Source organism: Acanthaster planci, linkage group LG05 (genome assembly GCF_054643075.1).
Source record: "Acanthaster planci isolate LZ-2023a linkage group LG05, COTS_SCS, whole genome shotgun sequence".
In the NCBI taxonomy this organism is placed as follows: domain Eukaryota; kingdom Metazoa; phylum Echinodermata; class Asteroidea; order Valvatida; family Acanthasteridae; genus Acanthaster; species Acanthaster planci.
The window spans coordinates 10,288,517-10,302,153 of record NC_141781.1 but is presented as its reverse complement, the minus strand read 5'-3'; the positions used below and the strand labels follow the sequence as shown (position 1 = coordinate 10,302,153).

At 39.3% G+C, this 13,637-nt stretch overlaps 1 protein-coding gene across 4 annotated transcripts in view; it reads right to left on the bottom strand.

Moving 5' to 3' along the window:
• The window catches only part of LOC110980995 (dual oxidase 1-like), a 32,312-nt gene extending 22,495 nt beyond the window's left edge, over window positions 1-9,817 (bottom strand). Inside the window, exons 1-5 of one of the 4 annotated variants that reach the window (XM_022238117.2) lie at window positions 9,477-9,817; window positions 7,050-7,166; window positions 4,445-4,654; window positions 1,895-1,942; window positions 983-1,075 (exon numbers count right to left, since the gene is read on the bottom strand). In XM_022238117.2, coding sequence (XP_022093809.2) covers window positions 983-1,075; window positions 1,895-1,942; window positions 4,445-4,654; window positions 7,050-7,166; window positions 9,477-9,558 — 550 coding nt within the window. In that variant the 5' untranslated portion in view covers window positions 9,559-9,817. The remainder of the gene's footprint in view (window positions 1-982; window positions 1,076-1,894; window positions 1,943-4,444; window positions 4,655-7,049; window positions 7,167-9,476) is intronic. The other 3 variants (XM_022238125.2, XM_022238133.2, XM_022238143.2) reach the window with 3 other exon arrangements.
• Window positions 9,818-13,637: the final 3,820 nt, after the last annotated feature.

Below are 13,637 nucleotides of genomic sequence, written 5' to 3'. Positions count from 1 at the left end.
CAACAATTTTCTACAGATCTTGGTAGAAGTCACCTGTAGAATTTCTCAGTTGACACAGGGTGCACAAATGCCACAGCACAGAGTGTCCACAAACTGCCATTAATGTACATACTAATCACAAAGACTATACACAGGGATTGGAGGTGAAACAAAATCCTCAAATCAAAATAATTTCTCAAGCTTGCATCCAGCCCTTTGGGCTCTTTGGGCTGCATTAATATAATGTGAGGTTAGATTCTTAATTTTTTTACCCGTTTCCAAACATTATCTACATTTAGCAAGTCCGACTAGTTGTGAACTGACTTTTGTTACTCAAATTAAACTTTCAAAATTTTTCTTTCACATCAAAAACTCATCGCCAAATGTTGCATCTTATAGAAATTTTAAAACTGAGGTTTGTCCTTTAACAATCTTTCTTTGCATCAGAGATGTTCCCAGATTCTAACTGGCCCCAATTCACTTGATGGCCAAGTGGAATGCACGAGTAATTAGGTGTATCTGCCCTAGTTAGAAGCACCCATCATCATGAAGAGACAGCCTGGTGGAGCCAAATTTCAACTTGGGGCACAACGCACGTGACTACTGTGTATTTTAAACAAGTTGTTTGCTCGTACTCAGCACATCTTGCACCAAAGAGCATAAGCCTGTGCACACACATAGACACAGTATTTTCCCACCAGAAAGGGCATCATTCTCATGCAAAATTATGCCATCCTTTGTTCAGAGGATACCCAGGAGGCAGATTTCTTTTCTCAGCACTCTTGAACATCAGCAAATGTAGAGACTAATCAGAAGAGATGCCATACCTGGGGTGGAGGCTGGCATGAATTTTGAATTCCAAAGATCATAGTCAAAGCAATCCATGGTACCATCACAAGTGACAGCTATTAACAGTGTTTAAGGTGAAATCAATTTGGCACAGGTGATACCAGATCTTGAAAAGAAAGTCCTCCCCTATCTTTATGTAACCACTTTTACAAACCTGATCCACCCCAGTCGGGATGGGCCATGTTGTTATACCAGCCATCATATCCTTCGTACTCTCTGTGGTAATAGTCGAAAACACCGATTCGCTCTACAAAGGCATAAACAAAAGAAAAGAAGTTACAACCTGCCTTGTAGCAATGTTTTGTTTAACCTAAACTGGCACTGGCATAACAGACTTGACTAAACGCATTTTGTTTGTTTCAAGTGTAAAAAGTGCTCAAATGAAATTTCCAGGATTTCACATCCCAGGACCAGTTTTATTTCATTTTTACATCACTTCTTTTCTACATCGCGACAATAATAACGGTCAGTTGCCATCATATTACGGATATGCCCCAAACTCAAGTGGCTTTGTTTGAATATGTGAATCAAAGCTAAGGCACATATAAAAAAAACCATTCTGCTGTCAGCTATTCACTAGGATATAATAAACAGGATTGCTGAAGTATTTGAACCTAATAAACCTGGTATGCTTTGAAGAAATAAGAGACATTGCTTTTGCTTTAAATAGAAAGTGGATTAAAGACAACGGAGGATAACAGAAGGGGGACAATCAGGGACCATTTGACACTCTCAAAAGGAAGCCAAAAGGGAGCCCACTGTTACTGGAAACCTGATGAAAAGGGTCGTCTTCCTCTACCTTTTCCCTTCCTTAGACCATGCCTCAGAAAGGCCATAAAATTATCCAATTTTTTTTTGCCCCCGAACTTTATGCCCCTCAAAATCTGGTTCTGGATGTACACTTTCTCGAGGGCACAGGACCACTCTATAGATACAAGGTTGCTAGTGTAGGGTATGCCCTCCTCATGTGATGCAGCAAATTACGAAGTGACTTGGACAAAAGTAACCTCTGAATATGAAATGAATTACTGTATGATAGTTTTGACTATCGAACAGAAAATCTTACCTTCATATTGTCTCCGTTCTTCAGGACTTAACATGCCATCATCAGAAGCTAGAAAAGGAGCAGAAAAAAATGAAATCTTAAAAAACACAGAAAAAAATTGCATTCTATTTGATATTTAGACAAATTCTTGATAATTAGTCCACTGAGAGACCACTGGAAGACCTGACATTTGGTTATGGGTTAGTCAGAATTCAATTTGTGTTGCTGAACTTTGGTACTCAACATTCACTGAAGCAACCTTCCTTAATGAAATGACCATAATGCTCCTAATGAAATAAATATAACGCAGCAATACTATACCCTTCACTTTGTCATTCCATTTTGGATTGGCTTCTCCATAAAAGTTTTTCTACACAACTCAAAACTGTCAATATTTGCATACCAAGCATGCAGCACGCACTTTGTGAATGTGTTCTGTTTGAGAAGTCTATTCACACAGGCAGCCGATACACCTATGAATCTATCGAAAGTCCAAGTCTGCATTAAAATGCATGACGACTTTGGAATGAAAATGACATGAACTGCCAGCTGTTACTTTTGCAAGTTTGAAGTGGGGATACCAGCCAGTGATTTAAGGAAATGCCCTTATTGGAATCTTGTAGGAAAAAAGACAGTTATTAGCAATGTATCATTAGTACATGTAGTTACTAACTATTCACCAACTTTAAACCAGATGGAAGTACATACATGTACATGTGATTGCAATTTTGGAATGTTGTGCCCCCAGCAAGACCCGAGTCAATTGATTAAAATTCATCAATGGCACCTTGCCTTGGTGTACTACATCTCACACTGGTGTACAATTCAGATGTAAGATGCGGTACGCATTAACATTTGAAGATCCAACACCAAAAAGCTGTTAGGACCTCTGACTAGTTTTTCGGATGGTGTTTGAAGCATGTGATTTATGCATGTGAAGCAAAAAAGTTAAGATAAATAAAATAAAAAAGGAATATGATGATTACACTTGGTCTTATGACACCTAAATCCTCAATTTAATGCTCCATTTCCCGACAAAGAAGGCCAGGTCACTGTCATTACAAAACAGAACAGGACAAGCTCCGAGTTGAATATGACAGACACAGCAGCCTGTGCAACATAAAGATAAAGTCCCTTGTGACAAAACAGCTGATAATAATTTGAACCTCTTCCATTTGATGGATTAAAATACATTGGCTTTGAAACAGCCGTCCACTGGCCTTTCTTTTGTTTACAAACACTGACCACTTCTTTGTATTATGGATGATCACAGTTTGCACAAACATCACCCTTGGTGTGAACAACTTTGCCCTACCCTCTTGCTTTGGCTGTATTAAAAATGAAAACCAATTTCAGTTAGTATTTAGCAGCAGTCCTTAGTTTAATATCAGCATGAAAGTTTTGAACACGTTGTGCATTATTCTTCAGATTTTTTTTACTCCCAGCTAGCCATACATTTGAAAGCATTTGCAACTTTATAGCAAAGAAAGGTCTATGAAGGTTGCCCAGGCGCTTGATCCAGGCACAGATACTTCCTCTTCCTGTCAAGAACAGAATCCAACACATTGGCATTTGTTGATATCTCTTCGCTGTTTACAGAAGGATTTGTTAGAAGGTAAATCAGTAACACAAATGTATGCAAGCATTGAATGAATGCCCAGCACTGAACAAAATTTTAATTTTTCAATGTGCTGATGATAAAATTATGAATTAGCTACAGTGTTAAATGAAATTGTATAAGGAAAGCAAGATACTACATTCTACATCTCAAAAATGATGGTAACCAGGTTCAAAAATAAAAGTTTTTAAAAGACAGCTAACAGAAAACAAACTTTTGCGGTAAAGTTAGGGGAAATGGTATGGTGTTTAAATCATCGCCATTACGAAAAAAATTTTGGCACAGAGATTAACTCTGAGTACATTTCTATCCCCAAGTCAATTACATGTACACCACATGGACAAAAGAATTTTTTGATGTAAATGGTCCAGAATTACATTCAAATAATGTAATTTTCAGACTGTGTGGCAAGGGTCAAGTTTCTATTGTGTCTTTTCATGTATTTTAAAAGTTTTAAGTAAGCAAATAACACCTTCTTGTTTAATTTTTCATTAATAAAATATACACCTAAAATTTGTCAAAGTAAGTTATATGTTTCTCCGATCTGAGTTACTTCACTGGTTCTCATGCTAAACATAAAAAGCAAAAATAGGGACCAAAATGGAAGAAGCAAAGAAATACTATCCCTAAGGGAAATGAGAAATGTAGAATGGTGCAAAAATAAGCATGGTTCTAGACCTTAATGATCATCTTTTAAAGACAGAATATTTTTGAACATAAATGTGAACATAGACCTTTGAATGTTTGGAGGTGGGACTGGAAAAGTGGGGCTTGAGGTTTGACAGACTTTTTTGGTTTCAAAATGCCAGTCTTTGGCATGTATAGAACCATGCTTTGTTTTGCTTTTTCCGCCATGAACTCAAATGTGAGTGTGATGAAGCAGCAGCGGTGACTTCAGCCTGGGATAAAAAATTGACAGCAGGATAAATATTTCTGTGCAATTTCAAAGCAACCTGAGGTAGGTTGGACACCACTGCTGGTCGTTGGAGGTGCCATGGTCCCAGGGTTTGCAGTGGGTAGTGCTCCTGTAGTTGCCATGGGAGTTGCTCCTGTTGTTATAGCAGGAGGTGCTCCCGTTGTTGCAGCATTTGACTCTGTTGTTGGCATTGTTACTGGCATTGTTACTGGCACTGTCGTCTCCTCTGGCATAGTACCTGTTTGTGCTGCAGGGTGTGTAAGTAATGTAGAAAAGTATTCACATACTCGATATCTCTAGCTCATATTATGCAAACAAATTTCTTCCTTAGGCCTTGGTGAAAGCACAAAAACAACTGAAAAAAGGTTTTGGGAAAACTCCACTAATGCTGTATTATTCTTAAAGGCATCATGGTACAAAAGAAAGGACTCCTATTTTTCAGATCAAAAGTTTGAGTCACACACGAGTAAGGTTGTGAATTTTTTTCCGCAAGCTCTTGGACAAGCACTGAGCATACAGCGTTTATCAATATATACGTCGGGTATGTGTCAAAAGTAACCATTCTATTATTTGGAAACTCCTATTGGCCAATAAAACCTAATTAAGGGTTAACTCAAAGTAGCAAAGAAGTGACAAAATGGAAGATCAGAAGATATAAAGTTTACTTTGTGTAGGGAGGTTAAGATTATGCTTGCCCTCGAACAAATAATAAGCAATGACAGGTGAGGACTTTATGAGTGAGGCAGTATACAAAAAGTACATTTGAATAACTGGTGGACTGAGTAAATTTGGCTTGAAGAAATAATAATAATCTCTGGGTGTCAACTGCCAGAGTAGTGTGTAGCGCACTTAAGCGACTTGGTGTCATCCAAATAGTAGATGCTGTTGGCTTAGGGTACAGGAAAAAGAGCAACTTTCAAACTTGTTAAAGCCGCTTGTATAGTAACCTAACTTTCTTTTTTGAAGGTTGTTTTGAATCTATATATTATTGCTGAAGGTTTGCCACAGTAAAGTGGTTTACCTTTTGAAATAAGCTTTTTTTTATAGTAAATGTCTAGATTAATGAGTATGCCAAAGCCAGTCTGATGGCCAATGACGCAAAGGAAAACTCAGAGCAAGAAAGGTTAAATACATAGGAAGCTGGAAAACCTTCCTTTCCGAAATTGCATTATGATGACAATGACACATATGTTGACCAATCAAAGGATTTGAACTGTTAATTTAATGAAGAATTGTTCTTTTGCTTATTAAAAGGGTATTTGGTGTTAATGCAAATTTCCACATTTTAAAGCAAAACTGTGGTGCCATTCCAGGGAGAAACCTCAATATTACATTTGATTTGTGTATAAAAACTGCTTAATTTTCCTTCATATTCTGTTGTTCTAATTTGGCAATAAGCCAACGAGCAACTCTTTCTCCACAGTGTTTTCAATGAGAAAATTTTGCATTCACACTTTGAACAGAAAAATCACTGAGCAACATCTTCCAAAATTGACATCGCGGCAAAGGCACCCTCTGTTTTCTGGAAAAGGACGGACAAATAAAAAGGTTAAAACAAGGGTATTTATCAATGCACCTAAACCCACGACAAGGGTCCTATTACTTTCAAGCATTGAAGAGAAGAGTAAAGTTGCACGAAAAGTGCATGTTAGAAAACTTTGTCGCCTGGACCCTTTCAGAACATATGATCCACTTCTCAGATGATGTCTTATATCAGCCACCATAAGCTCTCAATGAGGATGGATCTCATGCTTTTTGAAGTAACAGACTGCTCTACAAAGCCCCTTCTACTGCGCATACTCAGCACATACATGTACTGTCCATGTACTTCTTTTCAGTACCACACTGCACAACCTGTCCCTGCTCATTACATGTACCAACATGCATATTTGGGTCCTGTGCTTTCAAACTGGAATCGTGGCTACAATTGTTCAAAACATCAGAAGGCTGGCCATACTGAATCAGTCTATTACTTGCTACTTTAGCTTGGTTTATCAAAGTCTTGATTCAAAACTTTCTTACTCCTTAAAAATGTCAATGTTGAGAAACTTTCAAAGGTTCCTGAAATCTAAATAAGCTTTTTCAAAATCCCGAAAGGTTCTGGAGAGTACAAGGTTTCGGGGAAATGACTGTTGTTTTTACTTTTGTAACCTGTGGCACCTTAAGTATTGAAAATTGAAAATTCTCATCTTGAATCAAGACTAGATTTTTAATCAAACAGAAAAGGAAACACCAAAAAAAAAAAAAAGAAGAAAGGCAACCACCTTTAATGAATGGGGAACTGAAAGTCATGCAAAAACATGCACAGCTCTTCATTATTCCATTGACTGGTCTTTAGCCCTACATGTATTTCCCTAGGGTGTATGTGAAATCATATTGATTTTGCAGGATTCGGGACTGCTATGGGATTTTAATTGGCATTTTGTTAAAGTAAAAGTACCTGTACACATAGCTACATTGGACGCATTGCATACTACGCTAAGAAGTAATAACCTTTTTAAGTGGGGGTTTGTAGGACAGCATTTAAGACATGACTGTGATTTTTGCTCAAATAAAAACATGACAGTGATGGAGCAGTGGTGACCTCAGCCGATGAGAAAGTCACTGATATCAACAGAAATCGTTCTGAACAATTCTACAACCTGTCGCAGGTTGGACACTACCTCCAGATGTACCACTAACAATCCTGGAAGTGTCAGTTGCTGCTGTTGGGGATGATTCTACAGCTGTGGACAGTAGTGTCGTTTGTGTTGTTTGTGCTGTAGGTTCAAGTATTGAAGAGTTCAAATTTCAAACCATTTCCATTTTATTGCTTAAACAGTACTGTTTTTACAAAATAGATGCAAATCAGTTCCTTTCCAATTCAGTTATTTCAGTTCCATGAAACATAACATTAAAAACTGTGAGAAAAGTGACTCATTAACAACTGTGCAAAAATGCATGCCACATAAAAATTAAATGATATTCGATTAAACTAATCTTTATGAAAGATTGAGTGAAAAAAAAAATGATTGTGCTAATACACCCTTCGCCACCTTACAAATCCCTGTCAGAAGTTTTGACACATGAAACAGCTTTCTGTTGTGATTCTGGACAAAAAGCTGTGGGTGAAAAACAACTGGTCTTCAAGAGTTTAAATTATGAAACTTTGGTTTATGGTAACAGATTGTTATGAGCATCTAAAAATGTTGGTCAAAACTAACAACTATAAAACATAAAATGCTTCATTTTTCAATGCTACTTTTTTATGACATCAAGAAATACATCATAAATGTACGAAAATGAACAAAAACCAAGAACAAAATCCTACTTTTAATGACAACATCAGTCCACCTGCGGAAAACACACATTACTTAAGTATAGAAAGTGCCGGGGGCCGGAGGGAAACAAACTTCAACGACTTGCACTCTCAAATGACAATCTTACGCCCCAACTATAGCATCAGTCCCAATTATAGTTTGGCCCGTCCCAACTAGAGTGCTACAGTTGGGACTGTCCCAACTATAGTTGGGACTTATGTTATAGTTGGGGCGTAACAACAACATTGCCCCATTTGATGGGGCTGACTTTCTCAACAATTACAAAACTTTTGCGTTTATGCGGGGGGGGGGTTATTTCATTAACCAAGATAAATGCTTTTTAAGGGATTCAGGTAATTAATACCAATGGTGCGATCTCTTGTCAATGTATTTTGACACTTTTTACCCTTTTGTTACCCCTCCTAAAAAAATACAAAAAGAATTGAGGAATACACCGTGCAGCCGCAAAGCTTTTTTTTCAAGACCCATCGTGGAGTTCAAAAAAGTGAAAAGGCACAAAAGTGGCGCACTTCTCCCAATAAAAAGAACACAACTTCGGGGGGTTCTGGGTGAGCGATGTCATTTTTCAGGGCTGTCAGGGAACGTTTCCGGCCGCTGGCTCGAGAATGACAAAAAGAATTGTTCTGGGTTATTGCCCTGTCCAATCGACCGTATGCAACGTCAGATGAAAAACTCCCCACCTTGGAGAACCTAATACGTACAGGAACACAGGCTGCAACAGGGCAAGCGATGGCCCTTGCAACTAAGCGAATACGATCAAGTCGCATTCTGTGAATTTCGGTCGAGATCTTTATCAGGTTTCGAAAGATCTCACATTCTGGCAACTAGTACGAGCATGGAGAAATAACGGTATTTCACCTGGTCTCTGCGCAGAACACCGTTTAGGCGTGAGAGACCTTTAAAAGGTGGCGCAGAGATAATAACATTCTTTCCTACAGAGCTGCGTCACGACTGACGCGTATAACACTATCCAACGCTTGAATGAACAAAATTATTGATCACTCATCAAGCAGACAAGAACACACGCTACTACCCCTGGCAAGACCCATCAGCCATTTGAAAGCTTCCCAAACACGTCCAAAAGTCAGATTTAGCAATGAAAATACCGAGTATTCGCTTACAAACACCGAATTTTCCAGACCAGTCTCTTGGGTTTGCGAACAGGGTGTCAAGCGGCGTTCGTATTTTTCTTCCCACGGTTTCGATCTTGATAAATGCAGAATGCACACGTACAATGTAGTAATGCGAAGATCGACCTCTCTCTGCTAATCAAAACTCCAGTTTGTTGAATTTTAAAAACTTTACCGGAACAATTTAATGTGCATGCCCTGTGTCCATAAGTTCTACGCCCCAGGCAGATGATAACCGACCGAAGGAACTTCCTCTACAGTGTTCACCGCTCTAAGGTTCCACTAAAAAAAGCCAAAAAACGCCCTTGTAAAATAGAACTTCATCATGGTTATGCTTACACGTACACAGGGCGGAATCTAATAAATTTAGTATATACGAAAGGCGTTTTTATTTCCGGGTCCATATACAGTGAAGAGCTTAGGCACTGTACGGACTATCACCTGCAGTCTTCATCCACAGGAATGTTGTCGTGACAAGTACAAGGGCAATTCTTGTAAATATACAAAAAAGAACGACAGTTGTATACCCTATAAATCTGCACCTCTGTGGTGTGGGAAACAGCCTTACCGCCCAGTGTGCAGATCGATTTTGATTTTAAACATCATTTCGTTCACTCACCGAAACTCGGCCGAGCACCCCATCCGAGAATTCCGATGCAGACCAGCAGGCAGGCCCGCAGAAACTCGCCCCGACGGGCCATCTGTCTGTGACGACGCAGCTCCCGGGCACTGATTTAACTCGAACTTCTTTGCGATGTGGGTAAAAAGTACGAGGAGAGATTCGAGAGATTTTCTTATGTCGAGAAAATTCTACCTCAGCTTTTCCCCCGAGCCGCAACTCCGCGTAGTCCACTCACCAAGATTGCTTTCCTGACCGCGTATCTGTATTGGGTGTGCGTTCGTAGCTAACCCTACCTTAGCTCTATTTTTTCCCTCCCCAAAGCTGTTTCCTTTTCTGTGACACTGGCCATTCACAGAATGCAGTCAGGCGAGGCGGTCCTTCGCAGTGTTAAAAAAAAGTTTTACATAAGTTATGAATATGTATAACCCTCTGTCCTCGAGTATACTACATTGTTGTCCTTCCGCACACAGAAAAGTAGGTCCTGAAAAACAAGGCTCTTGAACCATGATCATTAGCACTTACGAAAGCTGGCTGTGTTCAAATATGCGCTAACGGTGTTTATTTTTTCAGCTCATTTTAGGAGCGTATCTTGATAGATTTGATATCCTAGTCTTTATTAAGTTTAAACTTTTCCCTATTATACAAATCGTTGACCAGGTTCATGCGTTTGGTTAAAACTGCATATAACATCAAAAATACACAAAACTAATTAACAAAATTACAATGTAATCAAAAAAATTTACATAAGGTGTGTTAACGGCAAATCAAAACCCAAAAATAATGAGGATAATACTGTCGATAAAGCAACGGGTGGTGAGATTTACAATTTACCACTTGTACTTGTACAATTTGTACAATATGACATGCTTTGCGATGATCCTGGGAATAAAGAGTACACTAACAACCATACTCGAACACAAACAACACCGAGAGAACGTACATGTACACGCTTGATGTTTTAGACGAATTAGCACCCTCGATCAATACAGCAATGGTTCAAACGTACGGCTGACGCACGTGTGAATTTCCTGGTTGGCGTCTCGCACACCGTCATTCTGTGACGCACTTTACAGTGTGGTAACGTTTCCTCATTCTTATCTTCTACCGACCAGATTCCTCACGTAGAAGGGAGCCCAGGACAGAGAAAGACGTGGATGATTTCCTGAGCCGGAAAACGACACAGGAACTTACAAACTTTTCAGGTTTAAGCCAGAAAATGTTCATGTCTACAACAGTTCACAGACGACCAGCCAGGGTTTTCTTTAGGTGGCCAGGGACATTTACGTGTCGAACGGGAACATTTTGGTGTGGAAGAGTCATTGGAATAAGTAAAGGGAAGCCGGCAAAGGAGATTTGAATTTTCTCGAAAAGATATGATTAGGGAACTTAACGCTGGTCAACACCAGGCCCATATTTGGAAGGTCAATGACTATGCTCAAGAGGTCACACCATGACTTCGTACACTACGGTAAAACTTGCATTTTCCGCCATGCACTGGTCTATTGGATATCGTGTACATTACATTCTATTAATAACTCCTGGGTCGTACCGATTCGGAATCTGAATCAATATTTACTCATAGTTTCGGGTAAAGAAAGACAATTTTCGGGGTCAATACGATCTATTCATGTGTTGGTTCGACCTCAGAAGTGCAAATTTTTGACCAACAAAAAGACTGGACAATGCGTAATCAGATTCCGGGTCACTGTAGGAGTCTTTTAAATATCACAATCGCGAGTTTGCCTGTGATATGGAAACTTAAGGTCGGCTTGGGCATCACACCTGAGTCAGAACCTATACACGGGGAGAATTACACATTCATTATGACGATGCATTCTCAACACTGAGTTTTGTGGATCTAATCAGGATGAATGATATTGACGAGTTTGATATTTATTCAGACGAAGGACCTTAATACAGAAAGTCCGTGTAAGCTTGCCCTCCAAAAATACTGGACATGTACTACCGGGCCTATACAATGTACGTGCAATCTTTCGAATGTAGACTAAGCCCCTATTCCAAACATGGAAATAGCCCTGCTTGACTAAAACAATACATACAAAACCCAATTGCATTCGAACCGATAAGGGCCTATATAGCTTTTAGGATCAACACGAACATAGGAGCCATACCGACGGTAAATATAATATTTGAAACATAACCTAGGACAACAAATATCGTTTACATGACAGAACCATGAAATGATCTATTAACGATCATCGGGATGGAAACAGCAAAGGGATTCTGTGTCTGGCATATTGAATGTTTTATAAAGCGAAAAGTACCCAGCGAAAAATCAATACATTCTCTTCAGAAACACCATACTTCAGAGAGGCTCGGTGGAGACAGATCTCTTGTCTCAACATTCTGGAGAAATGACCCATGGTTGTATTGAATTCACAACAATCAATAATCCCGCACTTCGACCAGGCAACCCTCAAAAGACGTGCAAATAAATCAAAGGTCTGCCTATGACACGACCTACGTGACAAACCAAGTTTATCATTCTTGCGAAAGGACCTGGGAATTCCCTAAATTCTACCAACGTTCGAATGCGAGACACCCCCAATAAAGCCAGGTGCATTCTCATGATGTGACATTTGAAGTCAATCAAAATACATGTAAAAGAACGAGTAGTTTCGGCCACTGTGGGAAACATACAAAGGGTAGGCCTACAATACTGAAGATAATGTTGAATCACTGCACTTCGTTTGGCAGACTCTATGACACATATTTTTGACCAGCACATTTTACATGTTGAAAACTTTCTAAATGGGGGGGGGGTGATGTTTCAATAAAGCTTGCAGAGAATTGCAGAACTGTGTGTGATCCTTTATTACCGTATAAGTCTGTGACGGTTAAGATTACATGCAATGAATTAAAAAAAAATGTATTCGGCACAGTACCATAATACAGAAGTCAGGGGAAATGATAATGTTATTCAGTTCCCGGTGGCCTTTCTCACAGGACGTTGTCACATGTAGGTTTAATTAAGCACTGCAACGAACAAATCTTGATAAATCATGCCAGAGTTCAGTTTCACAGATGAGGCACAGCTTCACTCGATCACGGAAATTTGAGGCTGCAAGCCTTTCCCAAACCACAAAATGGTAACCAAAGTAGCACGCCTCACACACGATATGCTACAAAAAATTCTATCCCAGGCCATAGAAAAGTGAAGGACGGAACAAACATGGGGAAACAGGAAAAGTATGGCTTGCACAATGATCTGGCTTCCTGGATTTTTTACCGTCATTGTGCAAAGAGTGCGAGAAATGTTTGCCAGAAGTTTCACCGTTGCCTTCTCGATTCGTAAAAAATCTATCAGATCAGAACGGATATGACCAGCACAAATCGAAATCTGATGGAGCTTGTCAAGGAAACAAGTCAACGAAAAAGCAAAGGAACATCTACGAATGCCAAATTGTGCCACATAAAAAAATCCGTTGTCTACTAATTCGTTATACTAACTCGTTATTACGAACTCCTAATTCTTAATAACAGATTCGTAATAACGGGTTAGTAATTCGTAATAACGAATTAGGCCTAGTTGACGACATATGTTTTTTTTTCTGTGGCACGATACGGCTTTCGTACTACGTACGTCAAAAGTACTACAGCGATTAAAACTTTCCGGCAGATAAGTATATTCACAACTGCAAGAACTCAATCTTTCTTTGCACAGAAATATTAAGTCACTGGCGCACAGAAGAAAACGGGACGGGGAACCCAATTCAAACGCAAATTTTAAGCTGTCGTCGTCAAAACTCAATCCACAATAAGCTCCTTAGATTTTCAGTAGTATCGTTTGTCCTGCAAACACAGATTATAACGTAGCTGGGTTCAACAAAAGCCCATAGCCAAAGTGTAACTGCGAACGCAACCGAAAACGTCAAGTGGGATATTTTGCGTTGCTGATTTCCAGACATTAATTTTTGGGTTCCAACTTTCGCGAATTACGTAGCAAGCGTTCTGGGAAATTAAATTCTAGTTTGCTTCTGTTCTTTCTGACATCACAGGATAGTAAAAATTGAGACCGGTCAGAGTAATGCCAAAAGAACGAGAAAATGTGACTACGCAGCAAGTAGTCGGACTGGCCACATTACAAGACGTCAAATTCCCGTTGCATTTGCTTGAAAAAGAACTGGCCGTAAACTT